This window comes from Neocloeon triangulifer, unplaced genomic scaffold, assembly GCF_031216515.1.
Source record: "Neocloeon triangulifer isolate White Clay Creek 2 clone unplaced genomic scaffold, ASM3121651v1 ptg000014l, whole genome shotgun sequence".
NCBI classification, from domain to species: Eukaryota; Metazoa; Arthropoda; class Insecta; order Ephemeroptera; family Baetidae; genus Neocloeon; species Neocloeon triangulifer.
The window spans coordinates 24,204,965-24,221,585 of NW_026775556.1; the positions used below are offsets into that span (position 1 = coordinate 24,204,965).

At 38.5% G+C, this 16,621-nt stretch overlaps 3 protein-coding genes across 5 annotated transcripts; 1 reads left to right on the top strand and 2 right to left on the bottom strand.

Annotated features, from left to right (window-relative positions):
• The first annotated feature begins 343 nt into the window (after nt 1–343).
• LOC132201894 (structural maintenance of chromosomes protein 3) lies at nt 344–5,786 on the top strand. Its single transcript, XM_059628437.1, has 20 exons — nt 344–501; nt 619–694; nt 766–944; nt 1,005–1,163; nt 1,296–1,407; nt 1,497–1,678; nt 1,735–1,980; nt 2,070–2,191; nt 2,243–2,456; nt 2,508–2,611; nt 2,668–2,767; nt 2,881–3,186; nt 3,271–3,641; nt 3,744–4,092; nt 4,175–4,531; nt 4,591–4,727; nt 4,781–4,967; nt 5,031–5,213; nt 5,270–5,410; nt 5,533–5,786. Exons 1-20 carry the CDS (start codon nt 487–489, stop codon nt 5,602–5,604), a joined length of 3,612 nt encoding a protein of 1,203 aa, XP_059484420.1. The 5' UTR covers nt 344–486; the 3' UTR covers nt 5,605–5,786.
• A 66-nt stretch (nt 5,787–5,852) lies between these two features.
• Nucleotides 5,853–9,371, bottom strand: LOC132201895 (dolichyl-diphosphooligosaccharide--protein glycosyltransferase subunit 2). Its single transcript, XM_059628438.1, has 13 exons — nt 9,233–9,371; nt 8,891–9,078; nt 8,690–8,821; nt 8,451–8,605; nt 8,160–8,299; nt 7,784–7,956; nt 7,393–7,589; nt 7,064–7,273; nt 6,744–6,948; nt 6,498–6,692; nt 6,344–6,439; nt 6,189–6,264; nt 5,853–6,130 (listed from the first exon to the last, which is right to left on the bottom strand). Exons 1-13 carry the CDS (start codon nt 9,240–9,242, stop codon nt 5,988–5,990), a joined length of 1,920 nt encoding a protein of 639 aa, XP_059484421.1. The 5' UTR covers nt 9,243–9,371; the 3' UTR covers nt 5,853–5,987.
• A 368-nt stretch (nt 9,372–9,739) lies between these two features.
• On the bottom strand, nt 9,740–13,059 carry LOC132201896 (uncharacterized). 3 transcript variants are annotated; one of them, XM_059628441.1, is made up of 8 exons: nt 13,032–13,059; nt 12,677–12,765; nt 12,376–12,527; nt 11,820–12,043; nt 11,447–11,763; nt 11,100–11,349; nt 10,722–11,035; nt 9,740–10,349 (listed from the first exon to the last, which is right to left on the bottom strand). In XM_059628441.1, the coding sequence occupies exons 2-8, from the start codon at nt 12,709–12,711 to the stop codon at nt 9,974–9,976; spliced, it is 1,668 nt and encodes a 555-aa protein (XP_059484424.1). In that variant the 5' UTR covers nt 12,712–12,765; nt 13,032–13,059; the 3' UTR covers nt 9,740–9,973. The 3 variants fall into 3 exon arrangements, with proteins under 3 accessions (XP_059484424.1, XP_059484423.1, XP_059484422.1); XM_059628440.1 differs by lacking the exon at nt 13,032–13,059 and adding an exon at nt 12,846–12,868; XM_059628439.1 differs by lacking the exon at nt 13,032–13,059 and having other exon boundaries at nt 12,677–12,903.
• Between the last annotated feature and the right edge of the window lie 3,562 nt (nt 13,060–16,621).

The window sequence follows — 16,621 nt, forward strand, 5'->3', positions numbered from 1 at the left end:
GAATGGCTTCTTCGCCGCCAGAGGCGTCGCGGTTGCTCAGGCTCCACCCGATCTTGAAATTATCCTATTAAAAGATGAGAAATTCAGCCATGTTTCACAAAATCTAATAACTTAGAGAGAACTGTATTTTTATGCCAGCGAAATACCTCTTTTAATGAAATAAATAAGCAAAAAACCTCTATAAATGATTTTTAACTACTCGATTATTTTTTAACATTAAAAATTTAACTTCATTGCCAAATAAAAGCAGTAAAGTTTTGAAAAATTCCTCAATAAATTTCAAAAGTATTCTTAAGTTCCCGCCTTATCGGCATTCGCGGCTTTTATCGCAAAAAATTGCCATCAGCGCCATGGTGCGGCAGCTTGTGACCCTCACCGCTGACTGAGTTTGTAAACTTTGAGAGGTTTGTGGACTGAAGTCTCCAGTTTTTATCTAATTTCCAATGATTTGACTACAACTTGGTCAAGAACAGACCCGCAGGAAAAATGCACATTAAACAGGTTCGTATCTGCAGCTACACAAATTCATTTCTATAAGACAGTAAAATAATAATGCTTAGTAAAAAACCAGTCGTCCAGTTTTCTAGAAGCTGTCCTTATCCATCTTTTTCGTTTCAGGTTATTATTCAGGGCTTTAAAAGCTACCGTGAGCAGACTGTGGTTGAGCCCTTTGACCAGAGGCACAACGTCGTTGGTAAGATTTCTTTTCTGAAACGCTTGAAATAATTATCAGTTTATGATAATCACTTTGTGTTTTTTTTACAGTCGGCCGAAACGGGTCTGGCAAGTCCAACTTCTTCTCAGCCATCCAGTTTGTGTTGAGCGATGAGTACTGCCACCTTCGAACAGAGCAGAGGCAGGCCCTATTGCACGAGGGCACTGGACCCAGGGTCATCTCTGCTTACGTTGAGATTATCTTTGACAACTCTGATGGACGTCTGCCTGTAATAATCTCATATTTTTCTTTTTAATTGGCAAGTTTTCTGATGCACATTTTGATGCAGATTGACAAGGATGAAGTCTGCGTGCGAAGAATGATTGGTGCCAAGAAGGACCAGTTCTTCCTTAATAAGAAAATGGTCACCAGGGCTGATGTGATGAATCTTCTAGAGTCTGCTGGCTTCTCCAGGTCCAATCCCTATTACATCGTCAAGCAAGGAAAGGTATGAAAACAGTTACAGGACATTTATTTCATAATTTTTAAATAAATATTCTCGATTTATACATATTAAAGTTAATTGTAAGCTTAAAAGTTTTTACGGCTTTAAAAGTAAAGAAGTGTTTATTTTATTTAGATCAACCAAATGGCAACTGCACCTGATTCGCAGAGGTTGAAACTGTTGCGTGAGGTGGCTGGTACCAGAGTGTATGATGAGAGACGTGAAGAATCGCAAGGAATTCTTAGAGGTGACGGAATTTTTTTAATTTTCATTCAATCTTATTCATTTTAAACAAACGATGAATTTAAAAAAAAAATCTTTTGTCAATCTATGCAGAAACCACTGGTAAAGTTGAAAAGATCAAGGAATTCTTGAAGACGATCGAGGACCGCTTGAAGACCTTAGAGGATGAAAAGGAAGAGCTGAAGGAGTACCAAAAGTGGGATCGAATGCGCCGTTCGCTTGAGTACACCATCCACGACAGGGAACTCAAAGAGACAAGAAAAAAGCTCCACGAAGTATGTTGTTTTTGTTTTTCCAACTGAATAAAATTAAACCATTAATTACTTTGTAGATGGAGCAGCAGAGGAAGAATTCCGGTGAAAGTCAGGAAAAGCTGAGAAACAAGCTGCAGAAGGCGCAGGAAAATGCAAAAATGGCCATGAAGGAACTCAAAGATGTCAAACAGAAGGTGGCAGCATGCAAAGAAGAGAAAGAGACCTGCCAGGCTGAAACCCAGCAGCTCATCAAAGAGCGCACTAAACTTGAACTAACAAAGCAGGATCTGACGGATGAAGTCACCGGCGACAACAATTCAAAGGTTTGCATTAAATGCATTTTCTGATATCTTGTGTGATTTGCTCCATTTATTGTTTTTTAATTATGAAAATTTCTTTCTGAAAATTGTAGGAGAGAGCTGAGAAGGAGTTGGAAAAACTGAAGGATCAAATTTCGCAAAAAGAAAAAGAGCTTGAGCTTCTGAAACCCAAATACGAGGAGATGAAAAAGCGTGAGGAGGACTGTACTCGAGAGTAAGCTATTTTTTCCAGGAATGATTTTGTCTAATTTTGCTTTGTCGCTAGATTGGCACTTAAAGAGCAGAAGCGGAAAGAATTGTATGCAAAGCAAGGTCGAGGGAGCCAGTTTACTTCCAAAGAGCAGCGTGATCAGTGGATCCAGACAGAGTTGCGCTCTCTGAAAAAAGCGTTGACAGACAAGAAGGAGCAAATTGACCGTCTCACCGAGGAACTTAAAAAGGATGCTGAGAAGAAAATCCAGGCAGAGAAACGCATTGAGGTTTGATAGAGTTAAAAATTTTTGACACAGTTTTAAACATGGCATTTTTAGGAACTGAATATGGAGATGGAAAATCACAGACAGAATATTGATTGTCACAACAAAGGTTTTTACGATGACAAAAAGAGGAAAGACTCCCTTCAGGCCCAGAGAAAGTCAGTTTATTATCATTTTTCATTGGCAATGATTCTAAAAATTTCTTTTGATTCAGTGAATACTGGCGGAAGGAAAGTTCTTTGCAGCAACAAATCGCCTCTTTGAGAGAAGATCTCGCCAAGGCTGATCAGTCCCTTCGATCCATGGCAGGCAAGGTAAGACAAAACATTAGTAAAAATTTTGTACTCACATTCAAATTGAGATCTTAAAATGCGTTTTATGAATACTCAAAGGTATTCCACTAAAAAAAAACCATTCTATCTTACAGCCCATTCTCAATGGTCGTGATTCGGTTCGCAAAGTGCTTGACTACTTCAAGGAGAAAGGAGGACACTTGGCCGAGGTTGCCACTTCATACTATGGGCCTGTCATTGAGAACTTTGATTGCGAGAAACAAGTGTACACTGCTGTCGAGGTGACTGCGGGCAACCGTCTCTTCCACCACATCGTCGACTCTGACAAGGTTGGCACCCAAATTCTCAAGGAGATGAACCGTCAGAAGCTCCCTGGAGAGGTCACCTTCATGCCTCTCAACCGACTCAACGTCAAGGAAACCAACTATCCTGAAAGTGCTGTAAGATGGATTTCTTTTGAGTTTTGAAATTAAATATTTTACATTTTTTATCAATTCAATTTTAAAATAAATAATCCTTGACAGGACGCACTGCCTATGGTGAAGAAGCTCAACTATGAGGACAAGTATGATAAGGCAATTCGCTATATTTTCGGCAAGACCCTCATTTGCCGCAACTTGGAGGTAGCGACAAAGCTTGCGAGGACAACACAGCTCGACTGCGTGACCCTCGAGGGTGACCAGGTTTCATCAAAGGGCTCTTTGACTGGTGGTTACTTCAACACTAGCCGTTCGCGCCTCGAGATCCAAAAGACACGCTCAGAGCTGATGGGACAAATCAAGGGTAGCGAAGATGAGCTGGCAAAGTTGCGCGCTGATCTCATGAACACCGAAGGAGAGATCAACAAGATTGTCTCAAAGATGCAGCAAACTGAGACCAGAAACAGCAAGTCAAAGTAAGTAATTTTTTTCAAAAATTCAAAATAGTTGGATTCATTTGAAAAAAATTGTTGCTCAACAAATTTTTCTTGGTATAAATTTTGAAATGTGTCTTGCAGAGACGTTTTTGATAAGGTGAAGGCAGACATCCGTTTAGCTAAAGAGGAGCTCTCTGCCATTGACCGGTCACGTGGACCCAAGGAAAGGTCGCTTGCGCAACTGAAGTCGAGTCTTGAGGGCATGCAGACAACAAAGGAGGGCCTCGAGAATGAATTGCACCAAGAGTTGATGACCACTCTTTCTTCGAGCGACCAGAATGTCGTTGACAATCTCAATGATGACATCCGACGTCTCTCTAAAGAGAACAAGGAGGCCTTCAGCACTCGTATGCGCCTTGAGGCTGAAAAGAACAAACTCGAGAATCTTCTGACAAACAATTTGATTCGCCGAAAGGACGAGTTGGTTCAGGTGTGTTTTACTTTGATCTCTTAAATATATCTTTTTTACTTAAATCTTGAATAAAAACTTATTTGAACGTTTTTAAAACTAGGCGCTTCAAGAAATCTCAGTGGAAGACAGGAAGCGGCAGCTAGATAACTGCAAAAACGAATTGGGCAACATTGATTCTCGACGTGAGACCGTGACTGCCGGTTTAAAGGAGGCGGAAAAGAAACTGTCAGAGTTGATGAAAAAACAGCGCTCGGCCAATGGTGAGCTTGATAAATGGCGCACACAAGAGAAGGAGGCCCAAGAGGCTCTTGAGGAGGACGCTCGTTCCTTGGACAAAATGGCCACTAAGCAGAACATGCTGCAGAAGAAAATTGATGAGTGCACTGCCAAGATCTGCGACCTTGGGTCGTTGCCTTCTGACTTCTTTGACAAGTACCAAAATATGAATACTAAAAACGTATGTATTTTATTAATCATTTTGTGAGCCTATATTGGAAATTAATTTATTTTCTGCAGCTGTTTAAAGAGATGGAAAAGGCAAACCAGCACCTGAAGAAATACAGCCACGTCAATAAGAAGGCTCTGGACCAGTTTATGAGCTTCTCTGAGCAGAGAGAAAAACTTAACAGCAGAAACGGCGAGCTGGAACGAGGGTACTTTGTTTGCTCTTTTTTTACATTCATTATGCACTGTTTGCCTCTTTCAGTGATGAGAAAATCCACATGCTGATGGACGTTCTAGAACAGCGCAAACAAGAAGCTATCCAGTTGACTTTTAAACAAGTGTCGAAGAACTTCAGCGAAGTTTTCAAGAAACTGGTGCCTGCTGGAACGGCGCAACTTGTCATGCGCAAGAACAATGAAGACGTTGAACAAGCTGGCACTAGTGCTCAGGTACATTCGATTCAGAAATTACTCAAACATAGATTTAATCAATGACTCCTTATTTTTCGTCAGAGTGGAGAGTATGACCAATACTCTGGCGTGGGCATCCGCGTCTCCTTCACCAGCAACACGGCTGAAATGAGAGAGATGAACCAACTGTCTGGTGGACAGAAGTCGTTGGTTGCCTTGGCACTCATCTTCGCTATCCAGATGTGTGACCCTGCTCCCTTCTACTTGTTTGATGAAATCGATCAGGTCAAAAACAAAAACTAAACTTCAATAATCTGACTGATTAAAATTTTAAAATGCAGGCCCTTGACGCGCAACACAGAAAGGCAGTTGCCGACATGATCCATGAGCTGTCAGGCGAAGCTCAGTTCATTACAACTACTTTCAGACCTGAGCTGCTGGAACACGCTAACAAATTCTACGGAGTCAAATTCCGCAACAAGGTAATTTTTTGTTAAAAATCAATTAAAACCAACTGCACAGCACATTCCACAGTTTTGTTGGGCATAATAGTATGTTAAATGCTTAAATTGAATTTTTATCATTTAAATTTCTCTCATTTCAGGTGAGTCACGTTGAGTGTGTGACCAGAGAGGAGGCGCGAGACTTCGTCGAGGATGATGCCACACAAGGCTAATTTTACAAACGCATTTTAGTTTCTACAAATATATTGTTAAAGTCATCCCACATCATATTTACGCCATGTCTTATAATATGTGAAAGTTGTTTATAGTGGAACTTACTCATTGTCGACTGTCTGAATGTCGTCTTCCCCATTATTACAAAGATTTTAGTTGCATTTTTTGGTATAATAAAAGTCTTTTTAGAATGTAATGCCTGCTTCTCCTTTGCCTTCTACCCCTCAAATCATGAAATCAGAACTAATTTTCAAGTTTAACTTTTTTAATAGCGGAATGTCTTTACAAAAATCTGCAACGCCCCACAGTACACAAAAATTAACAAAAATTCTCACACGCGCACACTCATAATTTTCGTAGATTTTCTCATCCTGAACTAGACTCAGCGTTGGCGTCGGTTTTGCGCAAACTTGGATAGCATTTTGTTGCCGCAAAGGAAGGTGACTGCACCGATACCCAACAAGTATTTGAGTGTTGTGAACATGTTCAATTTCAAAAAGAAGATGCCGAAGAGACCAAAAATTCCTGTAAAAATATATAAATTTTAACTTGATGAAAAGTAAACTCATATGAGAAAAATTACCTCCGAGACCGAGATGGAACCCAATTGCATACAACGAAAAAGGGAAGTTTGAAATGTTGACTCCAATTCTGGCCCACTGAAATTAAAATATTGCACAATTAATTTTAAAAGATTTCAATATTAACATAATACAAAGTAGCATTAAAACTACTTACCAGAATCAACAAAATGGCAAAAGGAACACAAACGAGACCAGTGAACAGGGTCGAAACGGTGGCTGGGGGCCTCTTCTCTGGTTCTCGGAAGAGATGCTATAACAATTAAACATCACTTTAAGCTTTCCTTCCAAATTAAATATGGGTTTCTTACCTTGATTTCTGGCTTAGGTTTGTAGATTTGTTGAATGTCGACCAGAGGTGGTGCAGAGCCACCACTAGTGAAAGTCAGCGCCACTTCTCCAACCTGCCAAGAGAAGGAGTTGCCAAGGACAGCATCTCCGACCAGCAACTCCAGACGGTACTTGCCCGATTGCTGCTCAAAGTCAGACGCGCGTGCTCCAATGTCCTAAAATAAATAATATTAAATTGCAAAATAGGAGGAAAAATAATTCATTACCAAGTCAAATCGGTAAGACTTTCCAGCATCAGGCTCGGCAACAAAAATGACCTCGTTGTTAGTTGCCACATTGATCAGCTTGACAAAAGCTTGGTGCACAGTGATGGGCTCTTTGGTTGTCTTGTCCTTCAGGGCAAATTTCATCAAGAGACGTTGGTGCCAGTCAGCCTCAAGGACAAAGTTCGCTTTAGAAGGGTAAGAGACTCTGTGATGAAGAAAAATTCATTTAGACAAAGATGCACATAAAAAAAACAATGAGAAAAAATGCTCACTTTTAAATACATTTTCAAATGTTCTTTCATAATTAAAGTTTTACTCACTTGTTCATTTTAGGTGCTGTTGTCTGGTCAGCATCAGCAGTTCCAAGTTCAGCCACTTCAACCAAAACCTCACCGAGCATCTTGACCTGCACCTGGGCTCCAGTAAGTCCGACGAGGCGCTCATCAGGCTTGTTGGGCTTCACGCTGAAAATCAAGTTGTAGAAGCCACGCTTCCCCTTTGCGCTTGAAAGGTCCAATGTGTATAGAGTGCTGCAAAGCAAGCGGGAAAATTAATTATTATGTAGCAATTTTAAAAATTGTTGTCCTATTTTCCTTAGTGCAGTTCAATGCAGTTTTTTTTATTATTCATACAAAATAAAAAATTGTACCTATCTCCTTGCTGGGCAGCCAAGGCGACTTTAGCCATTTCAACAACACCGTCATTTTGACGAGTTGCCGTGTCTAGGGTCACGGTCAAGGGTCCGAGCGAGCGACCAAGCAAGTCACTAACCCTAACAGACACCTGAGGAGTAGCGGCTGTGAGGGCAGCAGCGCTTGCCAGGGTCACAACAACTGGTTGATGGAACTGCAAAGAAAAATTTGTTCCACATCAATTCATATTATCTTCATTACCAACACCAAGTCATAAATGATTTTCATTTAATCAGTCAAGTTATATAGTTTCTTCAGCCGTTTTCAGAAGAACGAAAGTTTATATTTAGCATCATTTTAAATCATGGAATTAAAGAGATTTGGTAACCATTTCTTAAGAAGACATACCTTGTTGCTGGTCATGGTGTGGAGAACCTCGAGCAGGCTGAAGACACCCTTGGGTGATTGCACTGACTTTCGGCTCACGAAGAAGTTAGCGAACTTGGTTGCTTGGTCTCCAGAGATGGGAGGCTTCTTTTCATTGGCTGCAGCCAATTTGTATGCGCCGCTAACCAGTAGAGCTGCAACAGCATCACAAAATAAAATTATTAATTGCATTTTTAAACAAAAGGAGTACAATTTTCTAAAACAAATCACTTCCAAATTACCATTTTATTTTAATCAAGAGACAAGCAATTATTAAGATTGAATTAAAAAAGTGAGACTGATAGACTTAAAAGTGGAACTCCGTTTAGCAACAAAGCTTTAATGAAGTTGCAATTACCTGTGATGCTGATTCCACCCTCAAACTGCAGCACTTTGCCATCAACCTCGTCAGCTTGAACAATGGCGTCCTCAATACGATCAAAGGCAAACTTGCCAGCAGGACCCATAAGTGCGGCTAAGTGAAATAAGTAACCAAGGCTGTAAATATACAAAGGAATAATTTAAAATATTATTTATTAAATTTTAAATTAATTTCATCAGGAGCATAATTTCATACCGATATAGAGACATTCTGTTTGAATGACCAACAGTTAAAAAAAGGTAAATAAAAATTTGAAAAATATAATACTTGAGCAGACTGTCGTCCTTTTTGATGGCCGTCTGCAAGTTCTTTGCCAGCTTGCTGATGTCCTTGGGCTTCTGACCAAGACTGATTAGTCCTTGGTAGGCAAAGTACAAGTTTGGAATGCTCGAATCCTCACTCTCAAGGGCAGCGCTCAAGTCCTAAAAAATTATTCATCAATTTTAGCAAAATTTAAGCAATTTAAGACAATGTAATTTAGTACTTATTTTAAAAACAAAATTCACCTTAGCAATATTAGTGGGCAGTGATCCGGGGCAGTTGCCGATGACCTTCCAAGTATCAACAACGTGATAAAGGACGGGCGCAGAGTTGGCCCCAGTTGCTGTCGCAGAGCTCAAAGCCAGTTTGCAAATCACCTGTGAGGAAAAGGAATTTTTAATTTAATTTTTTTGTTATTTCCGGGTCTCTCAAGTTAATATACGTACGTCGGTTTTCTGGGGCTTTTCATTGAGCAGACCAAGTCCGAGGACGGAGTAATGCACGGCGGTGATGTCATTCGAGTCGAGAGCGCCCAACAAGGCGGTTTTGAGTCTAAGCCGGTCAGCCGGCGTCACGAGGTCGGTCGTCGAGAGGCCGACGACGACTGCCGACAACCCCAACAGCACCACCCACACTGAAAAAAGGGGAAAACGTCAAAATACTCATTCTACAGACGTGGCGGCGTCAACAGCCAGACACCGGCCGGCTGATTAGCGCACGACTCGATGCATTTCGACCGCGAATCGGCCGAAAATCGACAACCGAAAAGTGCTGAATTCGAAACTCACCTGCCCTCATGACTCCGTCGACGCGAACTCAAGTCCTGAAACCGAAAAGGTCTTTAGGATCAGGAACAACAACGAGGAACCAAACTGGTGGGACGTGGTCGGCTTTCCGGCAGCCAGCAGGTCACGACGCAACTACGACACGGGGCGCCAAATTCAGGCATAGTTTGAAAGTTTGAGGTTTGAATTTTGAATTTTTGTATAAAATTTATGTTCATAAGAAATGTTTTTAATAAAAGTTTCATTACTTCTTAAAACTTTCCCCATTTTTGCAGTGGTTTGTTTATTATGGAAAGGTGGCTGGTGGCATTAAGTTAATAATATGCATACTATTTGCAAATTTGCGCTTGTCATATGTGCGCATTTGTAGCCAAATTTGAATTAATTCCTGTCCAAATGACAATCCAGTCAATTTACCAAATATAACACAAGAATACCTTTACAAAATTTAAATTTTAATCAAACCAACATAAATACGATAAATACATTTAAATTAATATGAAACCAGATATTGTAAAGTAAAATATATTCTCGTTTTATTAAAGAATCCATATTCAAATATCAGAGGAGAGAGATCCATATATTATATGGATATCATCAAAATTTATTTTTTCGTCACATTGGTTCGTCAAGGATATGGATTTTACCTGGATTTTACAATAAGTATTTTCCGTCTCATTAGAAGAGAGCCATAAATTGAAATATCAGAGCAATTAATCAAAATACTTCATTATTCTTAATTGTTCACATTTGTTCATCGAGGAAGGATTCGTCCAGAGGGTCTTTGGATTCACTTTCACTACCAGACATGGCTAAGTTGAGAGCTTGGAATGGTTTGTTAACATGTAGATTAGCTAAACAGGAGGCACTAAAGTACATGATTTTTGGGGCAAAGGCGCACAAACTTTTGCAGAAATCAAGCATTTCACTGGTAGCTGAGTCTTGACTAAGAAGCAGGTCAAAATCGCGCAGGTTTTGAAAAATCAGTCCTGCCTCCACTTTTTGCTTGAGAGAGGACAACTCGTCAACCCTCCACAAGACGTTGGTAAAACTCACATACTCCAAATTCGGCGCGCTCAGGATCTGGGGCAGGAAGCTTGGTGGCATCAAGAGTTGAGCTCTATGAAATACAAGTTATCGGCTATAATATAAGCAATTATTGAAAAATACTTAAAATCAGTATAAATTTATTCTATAACTACAAGAAAAAAAATGTATTCAGCTTATAACAATATTGTAATAAAGAATATATAATTATTGTATTTTAAAATAATTTTAAAAGATTAATCTTTTAAAATTTCAAAATACAATATATATTCTTCATTACAATATTGTTATAAGCTGAATTATAATATTTCTCATTTATGCAAAATAAAATTGTGATAAAATTGTAATATACCCCAAATTTAAATAATGAAGACTCTTAAATAAATTAAAATTAAAAATTCCTATAAAGCAAATCAAGGTTGTTTTGTTTAGTCTCAGCACTTACGATCTTCCACTTGGGCACATGTGCAAGGATCGGAGGGAGTCCACAAAAGGGGATGCCAATGGTGTTGGAAGCAAGTTGACGAAGGTGTACCCCACAATATGCAAAACTCTCAGGTTGGGGCAAAGCCGGGCAATCTCCCAAAAGTCAACCGAATAGACCTCGTCAAGCATCAGCAGCCTTAGTTGGCGGCCAAAAACATTGAGAAGTCTCATTAGGCAGTGTGGGTCATTTTCTCTCAGGACATAGAGTTTCTCCAGTTTGGGCAATCTTGGGGGAGATTTAAATAGCGCATCGGCGCCCAAGTACTCGGAGATCTAACCAAAGAAATTATATTAGCATATAATTTTTGTAAAGTTAAACATGGATTTATACTCTCACCCTCAAAGCCTTAACATTGCAGAAAAGTTTCATTTGCTTGTCAGTGATGCGAGGGGACAATCCAGTCAGGCTGAGGTGCTCCAGGCTGTAGGGCTGATTGCGGTCAAGCACCTCGTAGTTGATGACTTGAGACGAGTCATATATGCAGGGCGAATCACTCCTTCTCCCAACAATTTGCACTCTTGGCAGGTAGACCAAACAAAAGTTCAAGAAGATGGACATTTTTTTAACCACTGCAGGCATTTGATGCCTGAAAAATGTTGTAGAAAGTGAATTTTTTTTATAATGACAATTTTGGCTATAAATACACTTAATTAAATAACAGACGAAGCTCATAATAAACTTACATTGCCGAAAATTCATCAAATTCTGTAAGCATTTCAGTCAACCTGGGAAGATGTGCCAAGTGCTGAACTCCTCTCTCGGTCACCAACTTGGGTTTGCAGTGCAGTGAACAAAGTCCAGGCAGGTGGTCACCAATCCACATGAAATCCTTGTCTTGCAAAGGCTGTCCAAAAATTTTTAGAACTTGCAGGTGCTGCAACAAATTAGCGCGGGGAGCTGGCAAAAGTCTCTCCAAAAATTTTACTCCTGCCGTCGGCAAAGTAGTGCTCAGCTTCAATGATTTTAGAGTTGCACCTTTTGCTGCCAAAGTCCCAAAGATCTTGAATGAAAGATTTAGATGCTTTAATTGAGAATTTAAATAATAATTTTTTTTACCTCATTGAAACAGCGAAACACAGCAATTTTATTCCTGGTGGTCATACGTGTTGATACATCGCTTACATTGACGAACGCCAAGCAGGCTGAGTCAAAAGTCGTAGTCTGCTTGTCCATCAATCTGACCATGAAATCCGTTCGATCGTTGAATTCTTCCAGAGATAAGGCAGGACGACGTGTCTTCGTCCCAAAAGCCAGAAGCAAGCGTTTTTTCAGTGTCCCGGCTGTAAAAGATGTTTTTTAAATTCAATCTAAATTAAAGTAAATTTTAAATATTAAACTTCCACTGATTATCACCAATTATATTTTGTGTGACAATACATCAATGATATTTAATGCACATAACAGGTTCAAAAATATAAAATATTTCTTATTATTTTTGCTTAATAAGATGTTTTGTGATTTTGTAGCAACAACAGAGAAGATACTGATTATTAATTGCAGAACACTAACAGCTAGATAAAGTCACTTTTATATACATAATTTAGAAATCACAAATGCACAAAAAAAATGAAATTTTTAAAAAGGAAGCAGTGTGACGACTTCTCTTTCTTACCAACAAAATCAACATCAAAAGCTGAATGAGCTCCAGAGTATAGCTTCAAGTATTCAGGTTTCACAATGACCTGAATGCAGAGATCTTGCAAAGTTGGAAGGTTCTTCCTAGTCAAGCTTTTCGCCCGAGCCAGCTTCAGGCGATTATCACGCCTGGAGAAACAAAAATGATTTTCAAAGATTAGAATTAGTTAGATTAAAAAAAACATAAAAATTTGTGAATGCCATCATTAACAGATTATTCATACTTCTTCTGAAAATAATGTGGGTAAAAAGTACAAAGTATACACGAGAATTTATACCTTCTGCGATAAAAGGCGGGTTCTCCGAATTCCATCGTGGTCGAGATCGAAACTTCCACCTCGAGAGCAGTGCAAAATTAGTCACGAAACTATGTAATAAAAAGGTTTGGAATTAATCAAGTGTATATACAGTATGAGCAACGCGAAAATGAAGATTTCTTTAAGGTACACAGAACCACGTGTTCTTTCAAAAATGCCTCTGTGTCCTTGCGCTGCACACACAGATCACGGACACATAGTGACAGACTGGATCAAACAGAGGCCAGAGAAATGAAAATAAAACGAGACACGTTGCGCCGGTGTGAAAAATGTGAATCATAATGGAAGAAAACAAGAAAAGCCGCGGAAATTGCACGTTTGCTGCAGGATTGGAATGTGGCCTTTGAGCCCCAAAAACAGCAGAGCAAAAGTCAGTCACTCTCCTTCGTCCCCATTCTCGCTGCTAGGGATAGTAGAGCTCTGGGATACGAATAAGGGCGGGGCTTAGGTACCAGCTCCCATTTGATTACATTGTACCAGTTTAACATTGCGGGTATGGGGGGGCTCCGCCTTTCTTCGTATCCCATGGTTCTACAATCCCTACTCGCTGCTATTCTTCGCCCGCCGCTTCCCCGCAACATGTTTGATCATGTCCTCTCTGCGCATAGTGAGGATTCCAAACCGAAGTTGTTGTGCTTTTTGTGCAATTTATGCGCAACCTGAAGAAAAATTGTTTAGTTCCTCCCGCCAGTCACACTTCTTTACTTTTGCTATTATTTCGTCAATATTATTGTTTAACCCTCTCCTTTTGATAAAATGTTTTTTTTTTCCAATCAAAAAATCATTTTCGTGCTTATTAAAAATAAAATAAATAAATAAACTTCCTATAGCAAAAATGTGAATGCGGATTATTACGTTGGTTGATTTTGGATCTTATTTTAATAGCTTTAATTTCAATGAAACCGAAATAAGCTTTACCAAATATAAATTAAGAGAATGAAAAATATAAGATTTATTAGAAAATTTTCTTTTTACGTATAATTTTAATTTATTTTTACTTAATGCTCTGCATTGATTGCTGTTAAATTTTTGAATACATATATATTATTATATGGGTAAATATATTTTGTATGAAAATCAATAATGAAAATAATTATCATAAAATGATTAAATAAATAGTAATATTAACTTATATTTTATCTGTTTGACTTTGAATTTTGATGCATTATGATTATGCATAGTATTGTGATGAAAAGATAATTCTTTTTATTTAAATCCACACTTATTTAATTTTTTTTTTTACTCAGAATTACCCGTTTAATTTCGTTGGTTTTTTTTTAAACAGAAAGAATTTATGTTGAAACAACGAAATTAAATTTGATTGTTGGCTGTAACGGAATTCAAAATTCTTGATTGTTGGGTGCAACGGAAAAATTCTTTTGTCTCATTCGATTATCTTCATTTTCTTGCCTTTTGAATTCAAATTTCTCAGAGAGAATTTTCTCAAATTGGAGAGTTGGCAGAACTTCACATTCAAAAGTTACCTGAAGGACCTCATTATCGTTTGACTGAACTGAGGAAGAGAGAAAATTCGTCGACCAGCGGTTGAAGAATTGGGTGGATGCAGAGCAAGAGAAATTTGGTGAACATCAAGAACAGGCAATAATTCAACTTTCGACGGCCACTGGACAGAGCACGACTTGCGGAATACTCGCCTATCAGACCAACATTAAGGCAAGGAGTGTCTACTGTCCTGCGTGGATTCTGGCATCACTCAACATCTTGGGTGCCGACGAGGTCCAAATTCGCATCGTACCCCTCCCAGCCGCAGCCGAGGTCACCCTCAGATCGAGCTGAAAGCCACGACGAGAAAGTTGAGAATCAATCTTTGGAGGCCATTCAACACCATGTGCTGAAGAATTATGTGTCGGTAACAACTGGACAGAGAATACCAAGTCGTGGCTGAGGGTCGCAACGTCGTCTACTCGGTGCTTGAAGTCAAGCCAGTCAACGCTGCTCGCTTGAATGCCAATACCAAGTGGAACTTGCCAACATGGATGCCTGCTCTGCAATTGGAGAACACCGAGACCAACATCACACAAGCTTGTCATCGTCGAGAACGACGGAACGTGTGACCCAGCAGCTCTTGGGGCTCGCTCAGACCGGAAGAGAGCAGCTTACTCCGAGAAAAGTGTGGCCGCCAGGAAGAAGAAGTCAGTCGAGGAGGCTCCGATTGATGTGAACCTGGTATGAAGAGAGAAGCGCCACAGACTAGAAGATAAGCATTTGACAGACCCCTGTGGCTGCCACAAATCTGAAAATATTGCTGGGAAAGACAAGAGAAAGTTTCGGATGTAACATATTTTGGTTTTGGTATCAAATAAACCAAATTCATACTGCCTTTGACATTTATGAAGGTTTTTCTTAAAAGGAACTTTCCCTCATTTTAATTGAAATGTTTTTTTACTGTAGAAAAAAGGTGGAATTAAGTTAATGAGAAAAATATTTGAGTCATACGAGCGAAATTTAGAACAAATTGAATTTCTTCTCCACTTTGCTTTTATTTGGTCAAAAGAAATTTACCCTCATTTAATCATTATTTTTTGGGATAGTTTAATGAAAAAATTAATGAAGTATATTTTTATTAAAAAAAATCTATGCTCTTCCTTTAGCGAAATATATTGAAAATATTATAAAGTTGGTTTTGATTTTGTATGTATTTTATTTTAGATTTGATTTCAAAATTAATTTAAAAATGTAAAATATATGACTGCAATATAATAAAGAAATTGTAAAAGTATTTACAAAAAAAAAAAAAAAAAAATTGAAAAAGATTTTATATTGTTAAATATTATGGAAAATTCATTGGAGTAACTCATACCTAAACTTTATGCAACCTGCGGAGCATACGTGCTGTCCGGTTGCATAGCTTAAATTTGACAAGTAACATCGACATCATGCAAGCATGACGCACTAGGATGCTGCTCACAACCAGCTATAGCAACAATTTGGCAAAAGCTACACAAGAAGAGCGAACGAAATTTTATTTTTTAACGCTTTTAGATGTTTTATTTAAATTTTTATAAAAAGAAAATTATTTTTAATTAAAATAATTATAAACACATTTCATACTTTTTTTTAAATTTGCTGGTAATGAACTTTACCAATTTAAAACTAGCAAGGAGAATGAAAAAAAGATAATATTTAAATTTATTCATTTGCAGATTTTTATATATTATTTTATTTAAAAAAATGGAGATAATAATAAAAAATAAAAAAATTGGTAGAAGCTAAATATTGAATCTGGTTTTGTCCGTTTTGCTGCATTTCTTATTAACACTCTGATAACATACAAGTCTGCTGTGATAATTTGAAAGTCAATTTAATTCTGTATAATTAAAAACAGGTTTATATATTTAATTTTGTTGTTCTTCTAGCAAATTATTTATTTGTTGCACATAACAAAAGATTAAAAAAACTATTAAAAAAATTTTAAATTTAATTATCTTAATTAAATGAAGAAAGCAAGAAAAAAAACAAGTAAAGAAGATTTTTTTAAATTGACATTTCACTCTGGAGCAAAGTTTTATTTTTTTCTTCAGAAAGATCTTGATTTTTTTAAGGAATCGATAATAACGATGAAGATTGACTTAATTGAAGTTTTCCTCTTCATTCAATTGTGATTGGGCAAAATTAAAGTTTAGCCAATGGAGACGTGCGTTTGTTGTCCTATTTGCGTCAGTGGATCTCGCTCGCAAGTTGAACGAACGGCGCTAGTCACGTGGCCCTCCATTCGGCGCACAAAGCAGGCCAGGGCGGATGGGGCTGGACACGCACTCGGGGGCTCAATTGGCCACCGCAACGCGATTATCAATAAATTTGACATTCAACCAGGGTACAAATGAATAATTGCCTCGCTGGGCCGACGTGCGGAGCTTGAATCTCTCTTAACGCGCAGTTCGCAAT

Coding starts and splice junctions, on each gene's coding strand:
- LOC132201894 (XM_059628437.1), top strand. Junction 2,768..2,880: donor TTCGATCCATGGCAGGCAAG/GTAAGACAAAAC, acceptor TCTATCTTACAG/CCCATTCTCAATGGTCGTGA. Junction 5,411..5,532: donor GAGTCAAATTCCGCAACAAG/GTAATTTTTTGT, acceptor CTCTCATTTCAG/GTGAGTCACGTTGAGTGTGT.
- LOC132201895 (XM_059628438.1), bottom strand. Junction 8,300..8,450: donor AAGGACGACAGTCTGCTCAA/GTATTATATTTT, acceptor GTATATTTACAG/CCTTGGTTACTTATTTCACT. Junction 7,274..7,392: donor GCTGCCCAGCAAGGAGATAG/GTACAATTTTTT, acceptor CTTGCTTTGCAG/CACTCTATACACATTGGACC.
- LOC132201896 (XM_059628441.1), bottom strand. CDS start 12,711: ATGGAATTCGGAGAACCCGCCTTTTATCGCAGAAG. Junction 12,528..12,676: donor CCCGCCTTTTATCGCAGAAG/GTATAAATTCTC, acceptor TTGTTTCTCCAG/GCGTGATAATCGCCTGAAGC. Junction 12,044..12,375: donor TTTTGATGTTGATTTTGTTG/GTAAGAAAGAGA, acceptor CATCTTTTACAG/CCGGGACACTGAAAAAACGC.